Here is an 18,310-nt window from a genome sequence, read left to right as displayed (position 1 = left end):
AATTCATGTGTTTCATTCAGACCCATTAACACAGGTGTATAAAATGAAGCACCTAGCCATACAGTCAGGTTTACCAACATTTGTAAAGGAATCGGTTGTTCTGAAGAGCTCAGTAAATTCAAGTGTGGTGCTGTCATAGGATGCCACCTTTACAATAAGTTCATGAAATGTCTTCCCTACTACATGTACCACGGTCAACTGTAAGTGGTATTATTGTAAAGTGGAAGCGTATAGGAACAACAGATATGAAGTGTCAGACCAGACAAATGGACGAGTCTAGTTTTAGCGGATGCCAGGAGAACGTTACCTGCCTGACTGCACTGTGCCAGCTGCAAATTCTGGTGGAGGGGGGACAAAGGTGTGGGGTTGTTTTTCAGGGGTTGGGCTAGGGACCTTAGTTCCAGCGAAGGGAACTCTTAATGATTCATTTTGGACAACTGTATGGTTCCAACTTTGTGGGAACACTTTGGGGAAGGCCCTTTTCTGTTCCAGCATGACTGCAAAACCAGTGCACAATCTAGGACCATAAAGACATTGGTTGGATGAGTAGGGTCGGGTGGAACTTGACTGGCCCACACAGAGCCCTGACCTCAATCCCATCAAACACCTTTGGGATGAACTAGAACTGAGATTGTGAGCCAGGCCTTCACATCCAACATCAGTGCCTGACCACACAAGTGCACTTCTGAAAGAACGGGCAAAGATTCCCACAGACACTCTCCAAAGTCTTGTGGAGTCCATGCCTCGTCTTGGTGGCACGAGGAGCACCTGTACAATATTAGGCAGGTGACATTAATGTTATGGCTGATTGCTGTATGTTTCTTCCTTCTAACAGGCTTTTCAGACCAAATATTTTCAAGGGCACAACCATACCGTTCCCCTCCAGGCATTCAACCCCAACACCTTCTGGCATCCAGTCCAGTACAGATACCAGGGACTTTGGAGGCTGTAGCTTCGCCGGAAGCAGGCATCGTTATGCAGACAGGCTTGCACACACAAATCCATGAAATCCCATAGGGCAATAATACCCATAATCCCTCTTAAAGGAGCGCCGGCAGAATTAGGCCACTCCCCCACTAAGCCTAATGGATGACTCCGAATCGCTCGTTTTGTTAAAAAATATAAATAAATAAATAAACATTTCTGCTTCCTGGCTTCTGGAAACTGCTGTCGGAGCCTCTTAAATCCCTGCAGCTGTCGCAGTCTCTGCGCCTGCGCCTGCTCACTCAAACGCTGATCGTCCACAGCGTAGACGGGACCCTCTCGTATTCTCTTTACTGTGGCCCAAGACTGACACGCAGACTGACAGGAAACCGAGGAGGATCATCTGCAGCATGGGACTCCAGAGTCTGCGAGAGCCAGGCTGTCTTCTCAGATTAGCTGTGCTGCTGTTGTTGTCCTTATTTAAGCCGCTATTGTACCGTATCTGTTATTTAATGCTACAATTTGTTTTTCATGTGCATATCTCAGCAACTTAGGGTGCTTAACTTATTTATATCCTGTTTTTACCCTTTAGTACCTATAATTTCTCATGCTCTTCAGAAACAAACAGTCCTATAATCAGGGCTTATTCTCTGCCTTAGAACACTTCATCCATCCATCCATCCATCCATAGTTGCTCATCTAGCACAGGAGCAGAGTGGGGCCTATCCCAGGAAGCACAGGGCACATGGCAGTGGTACACCATAGATTGGGATGCTGGTACTCATCAAAGATGCCATTAGCATATTCCTTTCATGTTTTCTTGGCGCACCTGTTGCTACGCAGGACAGTGCGTTCATTAGTGACAGGCGCGTCTGTGTCCGTCGAGCCGAGCTGTGAGTCTTCGCAGGCCCCCCGCCTGCCTCAGACAGCCCCCGCATCCCTCATCTGCTACCGTGGCACGTCTCTCCTTGGCCGAGGGCCGGAAATGAGATTAGGCAGCTCGTAACACGCCGAGCGCTTTGATTTACGCAGTCATTCAGCACCATCCCCCCAGCCCAGACCAGGCTTAACTGAGGGGTGTGGGTGTGGGGGGGGGTGGCAGCAGGGGTCAAAGGATCGTCACCTGAGACTGCTCTACAGTCCTGAATCATTATCGCTCCCTGGTGGCACAAAGATACTTTGGTGAGATTTATTTAAGAAAGATTGTTGGGGAGGACAGTAACTGTCTGTAGATTTGTTCACCCTGTCACTCGTGTTATGGCAAGCATTAGGTGGGCGGGCACTTCCTCTTTGGCCCACGCTTCATAAGGGGGTGCGCAGACATAGATGGGGGGAGGGGAGCAAGAGGATGTTAGAATAATTTAGAGGAAAAGCTTGTTAAATTCATGAAAGCGTGTAACCCCAGCTATATGACATGTTCAGTAAAAAGGGAGGCAGTCACATGACCACGTCCAGCAGACATGTTAGTGAATTCCCAGACGGGCAGGCAGACGGTCGTCTCCGGCCCTGCTCAGGACCCTATATGCCTCTTTTTTAAATCAGGACCACAGGGACCCCCAGATGGTCCACATTTTTGCTCCCTCCCAACTCCCTGGAGGAAAAACTAAAGTGTCTGGGGGTCCCCGAGGACCAATTTGTGAGACACTGCTCTAGCGAGAGAGGCAGCAGGAGACAGCCTTCTGGGAGAAAATTTTAGCTGAAGCCAAGCACCACCTGCTGGTCATGTAATGGTAAAATGCTAATTTAAAAACGAGGTTATTGACTTCAGGACATTATTTAGTCACACATACGCTTCCTAAATCACTAAACCACTCTGCAGTCTGCGTTTTTCCTCACAGGAACAGAATAAGCTTACCGGGTACTGATGCTTATTTGTCAGACTTGTTACTGGTTTGTTACTGGTCATCCAGCACAGCAGTCACACCAACTAGTAAATTTGGAGATACCAGCTCAGCCTAAATGTCTGTTTTGGACTGTGGGGGGGGGGAGGGGGGGAGGCTGGTGCGTAAATGAGGAAAAGTTACAAGCTCCCCACTTGCAGAACTCAGATTCGAACCCCCAAACCTGGAGGCATGAAGCACCGCTTCATTACAGTGCAGGGAACCGGCCAGCCTGAAGTTATGGTCCCATATCGTTAAATGTATTAAACCAGCATTTGTTAAATGCTATGACTGATGGTAATAAATGGTTCAGTGGCGCCACCTGCTGCTTCTGCTGCTCTCAGTGCGTGTGGGAGCTTTGGACCCAGCTGGCCTTATCTTATCCACCCTGAGTCACACATTTGGCAGTTAACCTTGACATTATTTCTGCTTATTTTTGTTTATTTATTCATAACTGTGTGCCCTCAGGCGACATGAGACATTCCTTGTCAGCCCGTGACAGCGTCTGAGTGTGTGTCACATGACCATGTGTGCTGGGGAGCTGGCCTTTAGCGGTCCCTGTTCCCTCCCCTGTGTGCATTTGATTCTGAGACTTCTCGGGGCAATCAGAGCTAGCCGTTGCAGAGGTGTCCCCGAGGTGTCCTGTTGCCGGGCAGTCGAGACCACAGCCCAGGCAGGCAGCCTGTCCCCCGCCCTTAGCCCCGCAGCACCAGGTATTTGCCTCATGGTATGGTCTGAGGACCCCTGTGGAGTGGTGCGTGCCGTTACCATGGTGACATTGGACGGGGATCTGCTCTCCTACTCTGAGTGGCGAAAGGTGAACGTGTGGTTGGGATGCAGGAGGTCTGCTGGGCGTCATGGAGACAGGCTATACAGTAAGGACAACACGTGTCATTCAGGCCCTCTGGTGGAAAAGTTATGCATTACAAGTAAAATATCGCATGTTCATTAGGTTTACTGAAGGTGCGTCTTCACCTAAAGCCTGGATTTAATCCCCAGAAGTGGCCTCTGAATGTACATCCTTTTGATTTGCTACAATCCCCAGGTGTCTGTGTGTAGAGCAAGCTTTTATTTCTTCAAATTCTTTTTCATTTTTTAAGCAAGCTTCATGACTGAACCTCTGTAAAGTTCACCGGCCTTTTAAGGCTCATAAGCACTGCACTGTCACGTACTTTGATCCCATGCAAACATGATTTCTAAGAGTGTCGTGTCGATGTTGCAGCAGATGATAATACATGTACAATATACACTCAGTGACAAAAAAGTTAAGCATGTAGAAGTGATGGTCCGATTTGGATGTAATTTGGCACACGTGCAGATTAGCGATAGGTATGCAAATGATTTGATTTGCGAGGAGCTGGCACCTCTGGTCACCAGACACAGAAGATGCCTTGTAGGTGCATTAGACAGCATTACCAGCACTTGATGGAGTTTGATAGGGGTCGCATTGTGGGTTTGCATGAGGCCGGATAGTCGTATCATGCAATTGCTCAGCATGTGGGACATGCAGATGTCAGTCAGCCGATGTTGGAACCAGTGGGCACATGAGGGCACCCACACACATTGTGAAGGTTCCAGTCACCAAAGGAGGATCATAGTATTGTGTGCCAAGCATTACAGAACCCCATGGCATCTCGCACCTTGTCTCCACAACTGGCATCAGCCGGACTATGGGTTCACCATCCCATGTGTGGGCTGCCGTTAACACCAGCGCAGAGACTGGCTACATTTGGAGTGGTGCCGTAACCGGAGGCAGGGACTGAAGACCAGTGGCATTGTACCATGTCCAGTGATGAGTCTCGGTTCTGCACTACCACGGATGGTCATCATGTGCTCATATGGCGGCGCCGAGGGGAGAGGACCAATGCTGCCAATGCTGAGGAGAGACACACCAGCGTTACTCCTGACATCATGGTATGGGAGACATAGGGTATGACATCATGGTGTGGGAGCCATAGGGTATGACATCATGGTGTGGGAGACATAGGGTATGACATCATGATGTGGGAGACATAGGGTATGACATCATGATGTGGGAGACATAGGGTATGACATCATGGTGTGGGAGCCATAGGGTAGATATGACATCATGGTGTGGGAGACATAGGGTATGACATCATGATGTCGGGAGCCATAGGGTATGACTTCATGTCATCTCTGGTAGTGATTCAGGGGATCCTGACAGCACAGCACTACTTCAGTGACATCCTGCATCCACCTGTCTTACCCCTGCTGTGCCCTGGTACAGTCTTTCAACAAGACAACCCTCATCCACACGTGGTATGTGTGTCTACCGAATGCCTGCGTCATGTTAAGGTCCTCCCGTGGCCAGCCTGGTCCCCTGATTCTTCCCCAATTGAACATGTGTGAGATCAGCTTGGACGTCAACTCAGACCCAATGCCAGTCTGCAGGATCTTGAGGGCCAGTTACAACAGCTGTGGGCCGACTTGCCACAGGAGAGGATTCAACAGCTGTACGACTCCCTTCTGTAGTGTATCACTTCCATACGGAATGGAAGGAGGACTTTTTTTTCGCAATGTCATATTCGAAGTGCGTTTGCCTCATCTGTCAGTCCGCCATTGCTATTCCGAAGAAGGGAAACGTGGGGCGGCATTTTCGGACTATTCATAAAAACTACGACATTTACTTCCCTCCGAAAAGCGAGCTGAGAGAGATAAAGGTGAAGGAACTAAAATCCCAGTCTAATTCAAAAATGCTTTATTTATTCCAATATGATATTAATAATAATAATAATAATAATAACGAATACTCAATATTTTTATACAGAAATATATGTTTTGCATTTTTATAGTAGGTAGATCATTTTGACTTGGTCATTTATAAGTAGCTCGCAAGCTGAAAAAGTGTGGGACTTCTGGAATAAGGACCCAATAAGCATGCTCATTGTACTTACATTTATCTTTATAATGTGCTGGAACTGGTATCCTGTACTGGGTGCCCTCATGTGTCTTTTGCTTTGTGGGTAGACTGTCCTATCAGTGTTTTGATGATAGATGGATGGATGGATGGATGGATGGATGGATGGATTTTAATGTTTGTCCTTCTTTAGTATGCCTTTCATGCGCCCCAAACCCGAAGTTCTGATTTACCTAAGTCTGTTCCCAGCTAGAAGGCAGGCATTTCCCCCGTTCATGTCCGGTGTGTTTCCCGCACAGACGGCAGTATCCGTGCCAGCAGCTTCGACGATGCCAGCACCTGTGCCAGCGACTCCACTTCCTGTCGGCACAGCAGAGGTGGGTGACGCCCTGGGCTCCTACTGACCTCCTTTTCTCTGCAGACTGTGTCTGTCTGACTGGAATCTGTCAAGAGTTTTCTCATTCCCCCGACCTTTGGCTGTAGCATCCTCTACCCTGTAAAACTGCACCGTTACCTCTCGTGTCCCCCTCGCCTGAGGAGGCACGCACTGAAATCCAGCTCCCCCAAGTGGTCAAAGGTAAAATTACAAAAGAGACCTGGGTGGGTATTCCCCAAAGCAGTATTCCTCCGTTAGCTAGATTAAGTTAAATTAGAAGTCTTGATTGTCCAATAGGAGTTTAGGTAAGGAGCATTCCTACTGGATAACCATGACTTTTATCTTAAGTTAACCCAGGTAGCTTGAAAGTTCTACTTCTTAGAACAACCCCCTGGTAATCAAGCAAGGAGTTTTTGCCACTACAGTAGCTAAGCATTCAGACACCTCTACCTCATGTAGACTTGGTTTGGGGGTTCCTGAAAGAGTTTAGGCTGCAGGGGATATACAATAAATTTGTGAATGTATGATCTCCCTAAATCTGGGCAAGACACAGAGGTTCAGAGGTAACAGGAGGTTCAGACCCCAGCTCTTCAGAACACCCTGAGCTTCCATGGTCTGCCTGGATATGGCAGCTCATTATCATATGTGCCACCTAATTGGCCCACGATTCACCTCACTTTCTGTCAGTCCCATATAGGCGTGTCTCTCTGATTATGTGGACGTCATGCTTCCGTTTACAGTTTGCGGTGTTAATTACTCCATTAAGTTCATTACAAATGAATCACTTGCATATATTTGCTAACCCTGCTGCATGTGTATTACCATCCCGGGGATCCTAGTCCCTGATCTTCCGATGGTGTGTGACAGCTTTTGTGACGTGCTCTCAATTCCCCCCCCTCCATCTCTCCCCTTCTTTCTCCCCCTTCCCTCTCCATCCCCCCTTCCCTCCCTCTCTTTGTCTCCCCTCCCCCCCAGACCACAGCATGGCAGAGACACTGGGCGTGGCCCTGCGGGTCGCCGAGGAGGCCGTGGAGGAGGCCATCGTGAAGGCAGAGGAGTACAGCGACAGCCTGGTAGGCATATCTCGCCACCCCCCCCCGTCCTTACTGTGCACATAGGGCTCCTGTCCCGTCAGCGTCCCACAAAACCTCCTCATTATGCCGTACTCACAGAAAGTCTTGGGACGCTTGCTTAATTCTGTAAAACTGGTGTAAATTTATTGATTTCATAACAAACGTCCATTCACAAGCAGTGTTTAGCACATCTGCACATATCTTTGGCACAGACATCTTTTTTAACGTGTCATCATGTTTGACTGACTCATTCAGTTCTATTTTTGTCATTTTTTTCTGTTATTTGCGGCGGTAGTCACTGGCTCCCAGAGGAATACCACACGGAAATGTCTGGTGTTTTATGTCACTGCAAAGCTGTTAGCCAGCAAGTGAGACAGGAAATTAAACCATAAGGAAGTGAGACTTAAAGTAATTTCCCGCATTTCCACCCCTCACCCCCACACGATGACCTCCATCATCATGCCCAAAAATGGCACATTTTGACAATATTTTGCCCTCCTTTCCTAGGAAAAGCAAAATGAGGCCTGCTACCTCCGCGACAACAAGGAAGAGCTAATCGAGGAACTCGCTACTACAATCGTGCAAAAAGTAAGTAGCTCGCTCAGCCCTCAGCCTAACCTTTCATACCTGAGTATTACGTTTCCCAAACTACCCTATCCATTGTGTACCCCATTCTGTGTACTGCTACCCTGTCCATTGTGTACCCCATTCTGTGTACTGCTACCCTGTCCATTGTGTACCCCATACTGTGTCCTGCTACCCTGTCCATTGTGTACCCCATTCTGTGTACTGCTACCCTGTCCATTGTGTACCCCATTCTGTGTACTGCTACCCTGTCCATTGTGTACCCCATTCTGTGTCCTGCTACCCTGTCCATTGTGTACCTCATACTGTGTACTGCTACCCTGTCCATTGTGTACCCCATTCTGTGTCCTGCTACCCTGTCCATTGTGTACCCCATTCTGTGTACTGCTACCCTGTCCATTGTGTACCCCATTCTGTGTCCTGCTACCCTGTCCATTGTGTACCCCATACTGTGTACTGCCACCCTGTCCATTGTGTACCCCATACTGTGTACTGCCACCCTGTCCATTGTGTACCCCATACTGTGTACTGCTACCCTGACCATTGTGTACCCCATTCTGTGTACTGCTACCCTGTCCATTGTGTACCTCATACTGTGTACTGCTACCCTGTCCATTGTGTACCCCATACTGTGTACTGCTACCCTGTCCATTGTGTACCCCATTCTGTGTCCTGCTACCCTGTCCATTGTGTACCCCATACTGTGTCCTGCCACCCTGTCCATTGTGTACCTCATACTGTGTACTGCTACCCTGTCCATTGTGTACCCCATACTGTGTACTGCTACCCTGTCCATTGTGTACCCCATACTGTGTCCTGCTACCCTGTCCATTGTGTACCCCATACTGTGTCCTGCTACCCTGACCATTGTGTACCCCATACTGTGTACTGCTACCCTGTCCATTGTGTACCCCATACTGTGTACTGCTACCCTGTCCATTGTGTACCCCATACTGTGTCCTGCTACCCTGTCCATTGTGTACCCCATTCTGTGTCCTGCTACAATGTCCATTGTGTACCCCATTCTGTGTCCTGCCACCCTGTCCATTGTGTACCCCATTCTGTGTCCTGCCACCCTGTCCATTGTGTACCCCATTCTGTGTCCTGCTACCCTGACCATTGTGTACCCCATACTGTGTCCTGCTACCCTGACCATTGTGTACCCCATACTGTGTCCTGCCACCCTGTCCATTGTGTACCCCATACTGTGTACTGCTACCCTGACCATTGTGTACCCCATTCTGTGTACTGCTACCCTGTCCATTGTGTACCCCATTCTGTGTCCTGCTACCCTGTCCATTGTGTACCCCATTCTGTGTACTGCTACCCTGTCCATTGTGTACCCCATTCTGTGTCCTGCCACCCTGTCCATTGTGTACCCCATTCTGTGTCCTGCTACCCTGTCCATTGTGTACCCCATACTGTGTACTGCTCTCTGGAATGTAATTATGGATATGTTACTATCGCAGAAATATGTTGTATAATATATATCAGACATAAACTTGTTTGAAAAAACAAACATGACTCAAATCATCCTCAGTGTTCTCGATGTAATTAGGACTACTGTTCACTTACCCTTATACTCTACTGTACTGTCTCTTACTGTCTGTCTGTCCTATTGTCCCCCCCCAAGCACCTGTCCCCTCTCCTACAAACTGTGGAATTCTACTGAACATGTGACAATAACACTTGAAACTGTGTTAAATCTGTAGAGCTGTTTCAGCATACATTCACATCATTCACTTGTAGAGCAATATCACTGCATGTCTGCTGTGATCCTCTGCATGCAGCGAGCCATGCAGGTGTCCATTTAGCAGGCCAGTACTGTCCTTCTGTTTTATACGTGTGCGTTACTGCACGTTTTAATAGGCACCTGAGTGTGCAACAGTGCATCAGCCATCACGCCCCCTGCTGGTCTTTTTGTGTCCATGCATGCCACGCCACTCTATGCTGCCAGGCCCGGGTCCAAGTGCCATGATGCATTATGGGATATTTTGTGTGGTGGCCTCTCTCTGTGCGGCAGATCATCCGGCGGAGGAAGCAATCGGGGATGCAGGTGGAGCAGGGGCCACTTTGGCCTCTGGCTACGGGCGGCGGGCCCCCATCTCCTCCCCCCTGCCAGCAAAGCCCCCCTGCCCCCCAGGCTAGCCAGAAGACCTCCTGTTCTCTCTGGGTGAGAGTCAGGGTGCATGGCGGAAGGGGAGGCGGGCACCGGATCGCATTTTCACCAGCCCCATCACACCCAAAACGTGCACGAGTGGATTCCACTCAAAGCATCGAAGTCATGCGGATTCCCAATGGAGAAACCGGCTGCCACAAAAGGCTGCTGGCCATTGCTTTGCCTGATGTGGGGCTGTGTGATTGTATTTAGGAGCCTGAGTGTGCTCAGTATGCTGCTATGTGCTGCCCTCTTCTGGTGGACTAAGTGAACAACAGTGAACAATACTGCACGGCGGTAGGGAGAATTCAATATATTCACCCAAGGCTGTATTTTATACAGCCAATAACACCTTTCAAGCATGGGTTTATAACTCCTATGTCACGTGTGCTTTTCTTAGACAGAGTTTTGGTTTATTTAATGTCGTCCATGGACAGGAAGTTGCCTATAATGAGATTTTTTTGTACTTAATTTATAACGTAGATACTTTATGTCCATTGTTTCTGAGGTGTTCTAATCTGTCTGTTTATCCCCGTCTGGCCCCGTCTAAGTACAGTGACAGGAAAGGTAAATGGATAAATTCCAGCTGGATGGAATGACGGAGCATACAAGCAGTCATAGCCTGCTGGGTAGAGAGCATCACCTGACCCGGTGTGGTTCTCCTGTAGGGCAGGTCCAGGAGGCCCCAAGCGTTAATCAGCCAGCTGTCCTCTTTGCAGGTGGACATGGCCACCTATCTGACCTAATGGCAGCTGACGACTCCAGACATTTTCTGAGGGTTGTCGGCTCGAATCCCTAAACGTACCTTGTGTTCTACCTTCGAGCCTTAAACTGACCATGTCCTGCGGAAAAAGATCAAATGTAATAATTTTTTTAAGAAAACCTGTTGAATAATTAAACAGTAATTTAGTATTTAGTGAAGCTTGGACTTGGACATTGTGCTGGGATTTGCAATGGGCGTCACGTACTGTATGAGTGTGACATCAGCATCTCACTGGTTAGCTGGTTAACAGGTTAGTGAGGGTTGCATGCATATGACATCCTGCAGAGTGAAACTGAGACACGTTCAGAAGTGTCTAAGCTCTGAAATACTCATAATAATAATATTTATTATTATTATACCTATTGCTATTAATATTGTCAATCAAGATGACAGGCTGTGTTTTACATGGCTGTTCCCTTTCCTGTGCACGTGTCCATGGCCTCAGAGGTCCAAATCCGTGTGCTCCCTGATCAGCGACGAGCTCCACGCTAAGCCGACAGGCCACATGCAGCTGACCAGCCCCCCCTCAGGAGACGCTCGCACGGGGGTCACCCAGTACAGCTCCCTGAGGCGAGACTCCCGCGCCTCCCCCATGACTGCCTGGAAGAGCGTTGACCGTCTGGACAACTCCAGTAAGAGCTCCGTGCCTGAAGGTTGAACAGGAACATGGGGGGGGGGGAGTATTCGGGGGGGGGGGGGCTTTCATATAGAGGGGACTGTCCTTATCATTAGCCAATGATATGTTTTGAATCTGTGAGTAACAGGGGAGGGGCCACTCCAAGGCCCCATCAGCTTCCAGCTGGAGCCAGTGCCCTTGTGGCCCCATCCCTGTTCAGGCCCCTGCTGAACAGCTTCAGCGTGGTACGCTATCCATCCATCCATCCATTTTACAAACTGCTTATCCTTCTGGGTCGTGGGGGGTCCGGAGCCTATCCCGGAAGCTATGGGCACGAGGCGGTGGTACACTAAGTTTAGTATTTTTGTTAAATATGGTGCAGCTTTGTTCTTCATTTTTATATTTTAATTTATATATCTGGAATCTTTACGGGGTGGCATGGTGGTGCAGTGGTTAGCACTGTTGCCTCACACCTCTGGGACCCGGGTTCGAGTCTCCGCCTGGGTTACATGTGTGTGGAGTTTGCATGTTCTCCCCATGTCGTCATGGGGTTTCCTCCGGGTACTCCGGTTTCCCCCCACAGTCCAAAAACATGCTGAGGCTAATTGGACTTGCTAAATTGCCCGTAGGTGTGCATGTGTGAGTGAATGGTGTGTGAGCGTGCCCTGCGATGGGCTGGCCCCCCATCCTGGATTGTTCCCTGCCTCGTACGAGCATTTTCCAGAGGACGCTGTCATCTTAAAGTGAAAAGTGCCTCTCTCTTTGTCATATGGAATGACACCCATCAACATCTCCTGTATGTTGTGTGTTCAGGCCCGTCCTCCATGCTGCAGAGCCCGGATGGGAACTGGATCGCCCTGCAGAACTCCCAGCTGGGTCGGCCTAGCTTACTGACCAAACGCAAGAGCCTGGTGTTCAGTGCTCTTGAGAAGGAGTCCGGCGTAGCCTCAGCCTACGACGACATGGGCTCTGAGAGCGAGACCGGCAACGACCAGGCGGATTGGGTCGCCGCCCTGCAGGAGTTCCGCCGCAGGTTGTCTGATGAGACATACTATACAGATTCGCAGCACGACCCTGAGTGGACCTACTCACGGCGTCCACCTGTCACCTCCCCGTCATCTGGCCGCTACACCAACACGGAGACCCTGAACTCAGACTCCGAGACCTCCTCCACCCCTCCTGGCCACGAAGCTCCATCCCGGCACCGCACTTCCCTGCTGGGGAACCTGAAGAAGAAGCCCCCTGATTCCCAGCACCACCCACAGCAGGAGGCCCTGGATGTTAACCTGAACCCCCGGGCAGCAGGTGCACCGGGCCCCGCGGACAGCAGTGAGGCGGAGGATAGGCAGGGAGACCCAGTCAGGAAAGCACGTAGGCGCAAGAGGAGCAGGAGGGAAGCGATCGAGCCGACCTTCCGGAACCCGCCAGCACAGTACTCCTCCACTGCCTCGGTGAGCTGGGATCTGAAAACCCCCACAGACGGTTCTCACTATGTGATTACAAAAACCACCACAGGTAGTTCTGTGGATATGATTACTGACACCCCCACAGACAATCCTATAGACATGAATACAGACACCCCCACTGCATTATATATGTAATTCATCTGTGTATACACTGTGTGTGTATATATATATATATATATATATATATATATATATATATATATATATATATATATATATATATATATATATATATATATATATATATATATATATGTATGCATGTATATACAGTCCTAAACAAAATCTTAAGACCAGAGGAAAAATTACAAGCATTCGCATTTTGTGCTGGTGGTTCATAACCAGGTTGTAAGTAGAGCTTCAAAATGGAAAAAGAAACAGGAGTGAGAGACAAAAACGAGAGACTGAGCAGTTTATTGAAAGCTGCATTTAAACTCAAACAGGCTGTTCATCAGCTGATCAGTAGTTTAAGACCATAGCCTTTAAAAGGCAGAATCTGCGCAAAAATCTGGCTTTAATGTAATTTCCTGTCAGGAATTCACACTGTCATGACCGATGATGGCGACGGCAGGAAGGTCTTCCGTGAAGTAGGATTATTGACCTGCACAAGCAAGGCCTCTCGCATTGTGCCATCGCTGCCGAGGCTGGACGCAGTAAGACAGTCATTTTAAACTTCTTAAAAGATCCTGAGGGTTATGGGACCAAAAAGCCAAGTGGTAGACCTCTAAAAATGTCACCTGCGCTGAGCCGGGGGACCCGAGGGCTGTCCGTGAAGACACAGGCTGACCTTCCACCCAAAGCCCTTACTGATGCTACCTGCAGCCCAATAACCATAAGACGGCATCTGCAAGGCCGTGTTTTTGTTTTTTGGGCTATGGTCTTAAACTATTGATCAGCTGACGAACAGCCTGTTTGAGTTTAAATGCAGTTTTCAGGAAACTGCTCAGTCTCTCGTTTTTGTCTCTCGCTCCTGTTTCTTCTTTTTCCATTTTGAAGCTCTACTTACAACCTGGTTATGAACCACCAGCACAAAATGCGAGTGCTTGTAATTTTTCCTCCGGTCTTAAGATTTTGTTTAGGACTGTATGTTCTACATTGTCTTTTTAAAGTAACATTTATTTGGCTAACATTTACTTGGACATCATTTGAGGGTAAAATATGACTTAAAGGAATGACTTAATGTCATCACTAGGGGGCAGTGAAGCCAAACCTAAATATAAGCCATTATCTATGAACTGGATAACAGAAATATGAATCCGCCTTAAGAGTAACACCCCCTTCCATTAAAGGGTCCAGGCCAGATATTTGTGTGAGGTGATCAGGAAGAGAAAGTGTGCTGTTGTGCGAAGGATTGCTATGAAGGAGGCTGCCCTCCAAAATCAGATACTTCCAGAGAGTAGGAATATCGATCCAGTAAATGTAAATACAATTAATCACCTACCTAGCTAAATTCTTTACTTACATTACATTTCACATTTTACACAATTAACAGACACTTTTGTGCAGAGTGACATACAGATGAGCCAAATGGTACATTTTAAACAAATTATCCATGTCAAGTATCTGGCAGGCCATAAGTACAGCTAGGCCTGAGCTTCCAGTGAATGCCCAGGTACTTACTGGTTAGATTCCAGTTATACTGGGTGTTTTTGTCTTTACAAGGTTTGTAAAAATACTTGACAAATCAGGCCTGGTTTATGTGTGGGTTCTAGTTAAAACCAGGTGCTACTGGTAATTGAGTTGGTGACCAGTAAGGGTTGGTCTTTCTATCTGGGACAAATGCCATTCCAATACCTCAATGCAGTGTGGGAGGAGATGTAGGCATCTCTTGAGCTTGTGAAGGCTCCCTTGGCTGATAGGCGTCCTTCTGTCTTCTTACAGGACTGCAGTGGTTTCCTACCCAGCATCCTGTGCAGACGGAGCACTGGGCAGGATGGTCCAACTGCAGCCAGCCAACCAACCACTGTGACCTCAGACGCTATGGCAACAATCCCTAGCTCTCTAAGCCACGACATCACTTCCAGCTCCCCCAGCACGCCTCTAGAGACGAAGTGGAAGAGCAAGCCATGTGTTCCAGTCAGCTGTGGGGAAGACAAGAAGTCAAGCTCGTCTGAGGAGGACCTGCTGGATCGGGATGCGAGAGCGAGGGGGAGGTCACAGAAAAGTGATGAAGGGGGACAGGACCACAAGGAGAAGTCTGAGAAAGTAGAGGAGAGGAAAGAGGACAGGTTACAGGAGAGAGTGGCTGTGAAAGTGGATGAAAGATGGAAAGAGGAGGCAATTTCAGCTTCAAGGGAGAAAGGAGCAAGTGAGAAAAAAAGGCCAGTGGAAAGGGCCAACAAGGCAGGGAAGGAACCTGGAGAGCTTGTAAACACTAAAACCATAGAAGAGAGCGCCCCCCTCTGTTCGGAGGACCAACCATCAGCTGAAGATAACCTCAAAGTAGGTTTACTACACTTTCCTTTCCCCTGTAACTTGATCAGTCATAACATGATTATTCTAACAACATGACTTCCTTTTTTTATATTTATAAGAAATATGCGTAATTTAAGACTCTATTTTGGAAAGTATCTAATCTATTCACTGTGCTAATTATGTAGCTTGATGCATATTTTATGTTTTAAGTGTTGACATTTATATTTAGAAATATTTTATATTTCTGTTATGTTTTATAATGTTTTATACTACGCTTCTGAGTTTTAAGTCATGCCTTTTGGCAACACTAAATAGTAATATGTGTGTAATGCTATAATAGTTCTATAATGATTCTGTAATAACTAATGAGCTTTCTCATGTCTGTCTCTGTAAAGTGTGCCCTGAGTTTGATTTTAAATCAGGAGGACACAGACCACTAACAAAGTGGTGATAACTAATGTAAATCTTTGTGTTTCATCATTCCTTATGGTCTTGTGAATAATTAAGGGTGAGTTGATTGGATAGGAGTCAGCATTAACGGGGAACGTTGATGCTTAAAGGGCCAGTTTCTGCTCCTGTCATTTTTATGCTTCAGGATACGGAGTCCCTGAGTGAATATCAATGCCATTCCGCTTTTCCAGAAACTTCTGCAGGGCCAAATTGCCCCTTTGCCCTCCCAAGGAGGTTAAAGCACCATGGATCTGCCCTTGATTTTCTCCTCAGAATACAGAAGGAGCTTTTAGGGTTTTCATAATATGCAGAGAGAGGAGAAAGATAAGAAAAGAGCTTTAGTGCTGCTTCCATTTGTCTGATCTGAAAAGTAAATATTGAACTTTCAGATGTGAAACAGATTTTACCTTCAGATAATTCTGAGTCAAATACAGGGATGTTTAGAGTCACCCTTCTGAATAATTTATTAATTCAACACCAACAACAACAACAATAATAATAATAATAATAATAATAATAATAATAATAAATTTATAAACAAACAAACAAATGATAATAAGCTTATTTGGGCCAGATTTAGCTCTTTGTTACAAAAAAAACTGTTTCAACCAACCAGTTAATTGAGTACTCTGTGACTATACTCATATTATATATATTGGTTCAAACACAATCTTTGTTTGGATTTGTACTCTCTGGACCTGAAATCTCCACCTCTGATAAAAAAAAGATCCCTTTCAGCTGAAAACGATTTCCTGACTTTCCAAGAATCTGGGACCATATTTGATGTCAGCGAAAGTTTGGCTCTCTCAGACTCTCAGACTCCATTTCGTAACTTGCTGAAGATCACGTAACTGAAAGTGTGCAGGAGACAGAACTCACACCTAACCTGACCTCCAAGGACAGACGGCCATTAGAGGCAGCTTCCCCGATGCATGCCTTTATTTCTTCTTCTGCTCTTTAACAACTGTGATGCTTCTCTTTCCAGCGTCGGTGGCTGTTTTTATTCTTATATTATTTTAAATGCGAAACCCAATTTAATTTAAACTATTCTGTGATTTGTGTGATTTTATTAGTTTTTTTTTCAGTTTTTTTAAAGATATATTTCTGTCATTGGTTGGAGTTCGAATCAAAATTGCAATGTTCTGTGCCAGCACTTTTGGCATAAGCGGTTTATTGGTACCTGTAGGCAGAACTTTATTTGGAAATTCGGAGGTGCCGGAACTCATAAAGACCACGATGATGTCATACACATAACGATAATACACTATTAATTACTTAAAATCATAACAATATTTTGTTTCAATGCCTGTACGTTACTTCGAACTTTTCATCTGTGTGGCACTTTTCTTTTTGCGCTCCTTCTCATTAGCATCTACAAGCGCTGCTCCTTTCCTCGCTGTCTCCACTTGTTCTACCATCAGGTGTTCTGCTTCATTTCTGCTCTGCTTGGGTTCCGATGGCTTTGATGCTGTTACAACCTGGCATGTGTATTTTAGTGGCCAAAAAGTGGGTTTTTCTGCATTCGCGTGCTGCAGTTCTCCCTTACAAACCAAATGTAAAATAAGCGGAACGTACTGATTTTGGATTTAAAAAAAAAATAAAAAATCATGCAACATAAACGGTTTTATTTGCATTTATTCCAAAATTTAACTCAAATTAATTTTCCGTTTCATTGTATCGGGTGTAGCATTTGAGATGGCGGGACGCAGACTGGCAGGATGGTTTGGGAAAGTTAATTTATATTCACGAGAGAAACTACCTGATTGGCTGGTGAACTCTGTCCAAGGCAATCAGTGGCCAATCAGGTAGTGCTTGTCTTATGAATATAAATGAGTTCTCCCTAACCACCCAGTAAAATGGATATTTGCGTCCCACTGAAAGAGGACAAATCAGAATCCTGCAAGCCCCAGCACAAATTAAGTACAGTATGTAGGTGGACAAAAATGTTTGGATCAGATCAGTGCATTGATACATAAGGCACGCAAGATGCGTTTCTTTTTTTCACACACCCCCAGTGCAAATATGAATCATTTCTACTTAATTTTGATATAATTTAATTTCAGGCTAAGATTTAGTAATTTTGTTTTTAGGGATTGACTCAAAATTAGTTATTTTATGTGTCCCCTTTTTAGGCAGTCCTAAGTGTACTTGAACTTAAATGTTACATAGTAATATCCTCAAAATGGGGAAAACACATTCCAGGTCTTATTAACGGTCATCTAAAGGCAATGATTTGGATTATGTTTCCTCAAATGATTTCCGTCAAGGAACAAATCATTTCTATAGCTAGACAGCGTTTAAAAACGGTTAAGGAAAATACTTGTCGTTTTATTAGTTTCAGAAACTGTTAGTCTCAGAATCAGTATTAAAAAGTTTTAATTTAGCTGTAGTTTATTCAATTTTATTTTCACATCTTACTCTATTTTAGCCTTTTTTATAGCCTTCGTTAACAGTAGTAACCCTGGTCTCTGGTCCTCTGACTTCCTAGCCCTACATCTTTCTGCTTTCCCCACCCTCACCATTTCTCTCTTTGTCTGTATCTCCACTTCACCCCATTCTCTGATGTTTCACTTATCTTTCTGTACCCCTGCTATTTCATCCCTTCTTGTATCTTTTTCTCTTTCCCTTATGCTGCAAGGAAAGACAGGACAGCCTGGAGTGCCAACAGAGGCTGCATTTCCTCTCTTCTGTATTACAGCAGGTGAGAGTCTGTTACAGCAGGAGAG

The 18,310-nt window shown here is 46.4% G+C and overlaps 1 protein-coding gene across 2 annotated transcripts in view; it reads left to right on the top strand.

The window, feature by feature from the left end:
• The window catches only part of myripb (myosin VIIA and Rab interacting protein b), a 73,901-nt gene that overhangs the window by 47,433 nt on the left and 8,158 nt on the right, over positions 1–18,310 (top strand). For both annotated transcript variants that reach the window (XM_049009882.1, XM_049009883.1), the window contains 8 exons: positions 5,982–6,059; positions 7,034–7,131; positions 7,639–7,719; positions 9,740–9,889; positions 11,083–11,269; positions 12,067–12,704; positions 14,601–15,161; positions 18,223–18,285. In XM_049009882.1, the coding sequence (XP_048865839.1) occupies positions 5,982–6,059; positions 7,034–7,131; positions 7,639–7,719; positions 9,740–9,889; positions 11,083–11,269; positions 12,067–12,704; positions 14,601–15,161; positions 18,223–18,285 (1,856 nt within the window). The remainder of the gene's footprint in view (positions 1–5,981; positions 6,060–7,033; positions 7,132–7,638; positions 7,720–9,739; positions 9,890–11,082; positions 11,270–12,066; positions 12,705–14,600; positions 15,162–18,222; positions 18,286–18,310) is intronic.

Source organism: Brienomyrus brachyistius, chromosome 4 (assembly GCF_023856365.1).
Source record: "Brienomyrus brachyistius isolate T26 chromosome 4, BBRACH_0.4, whole genome shotgun sequence".
In the NCBI taxonomy this organism is placed as follows: Eukaryota; Metazoa; Chordata; class Actinopteri; order Osteoglossiformes; family Mormyridae; genus Brienomyrus; species Brienomyrus brachyistius.
Note: the sequence above shows the minus strand (reverse complement) of the source record. Positions and strands in the feature narration are given on the sequence as shown.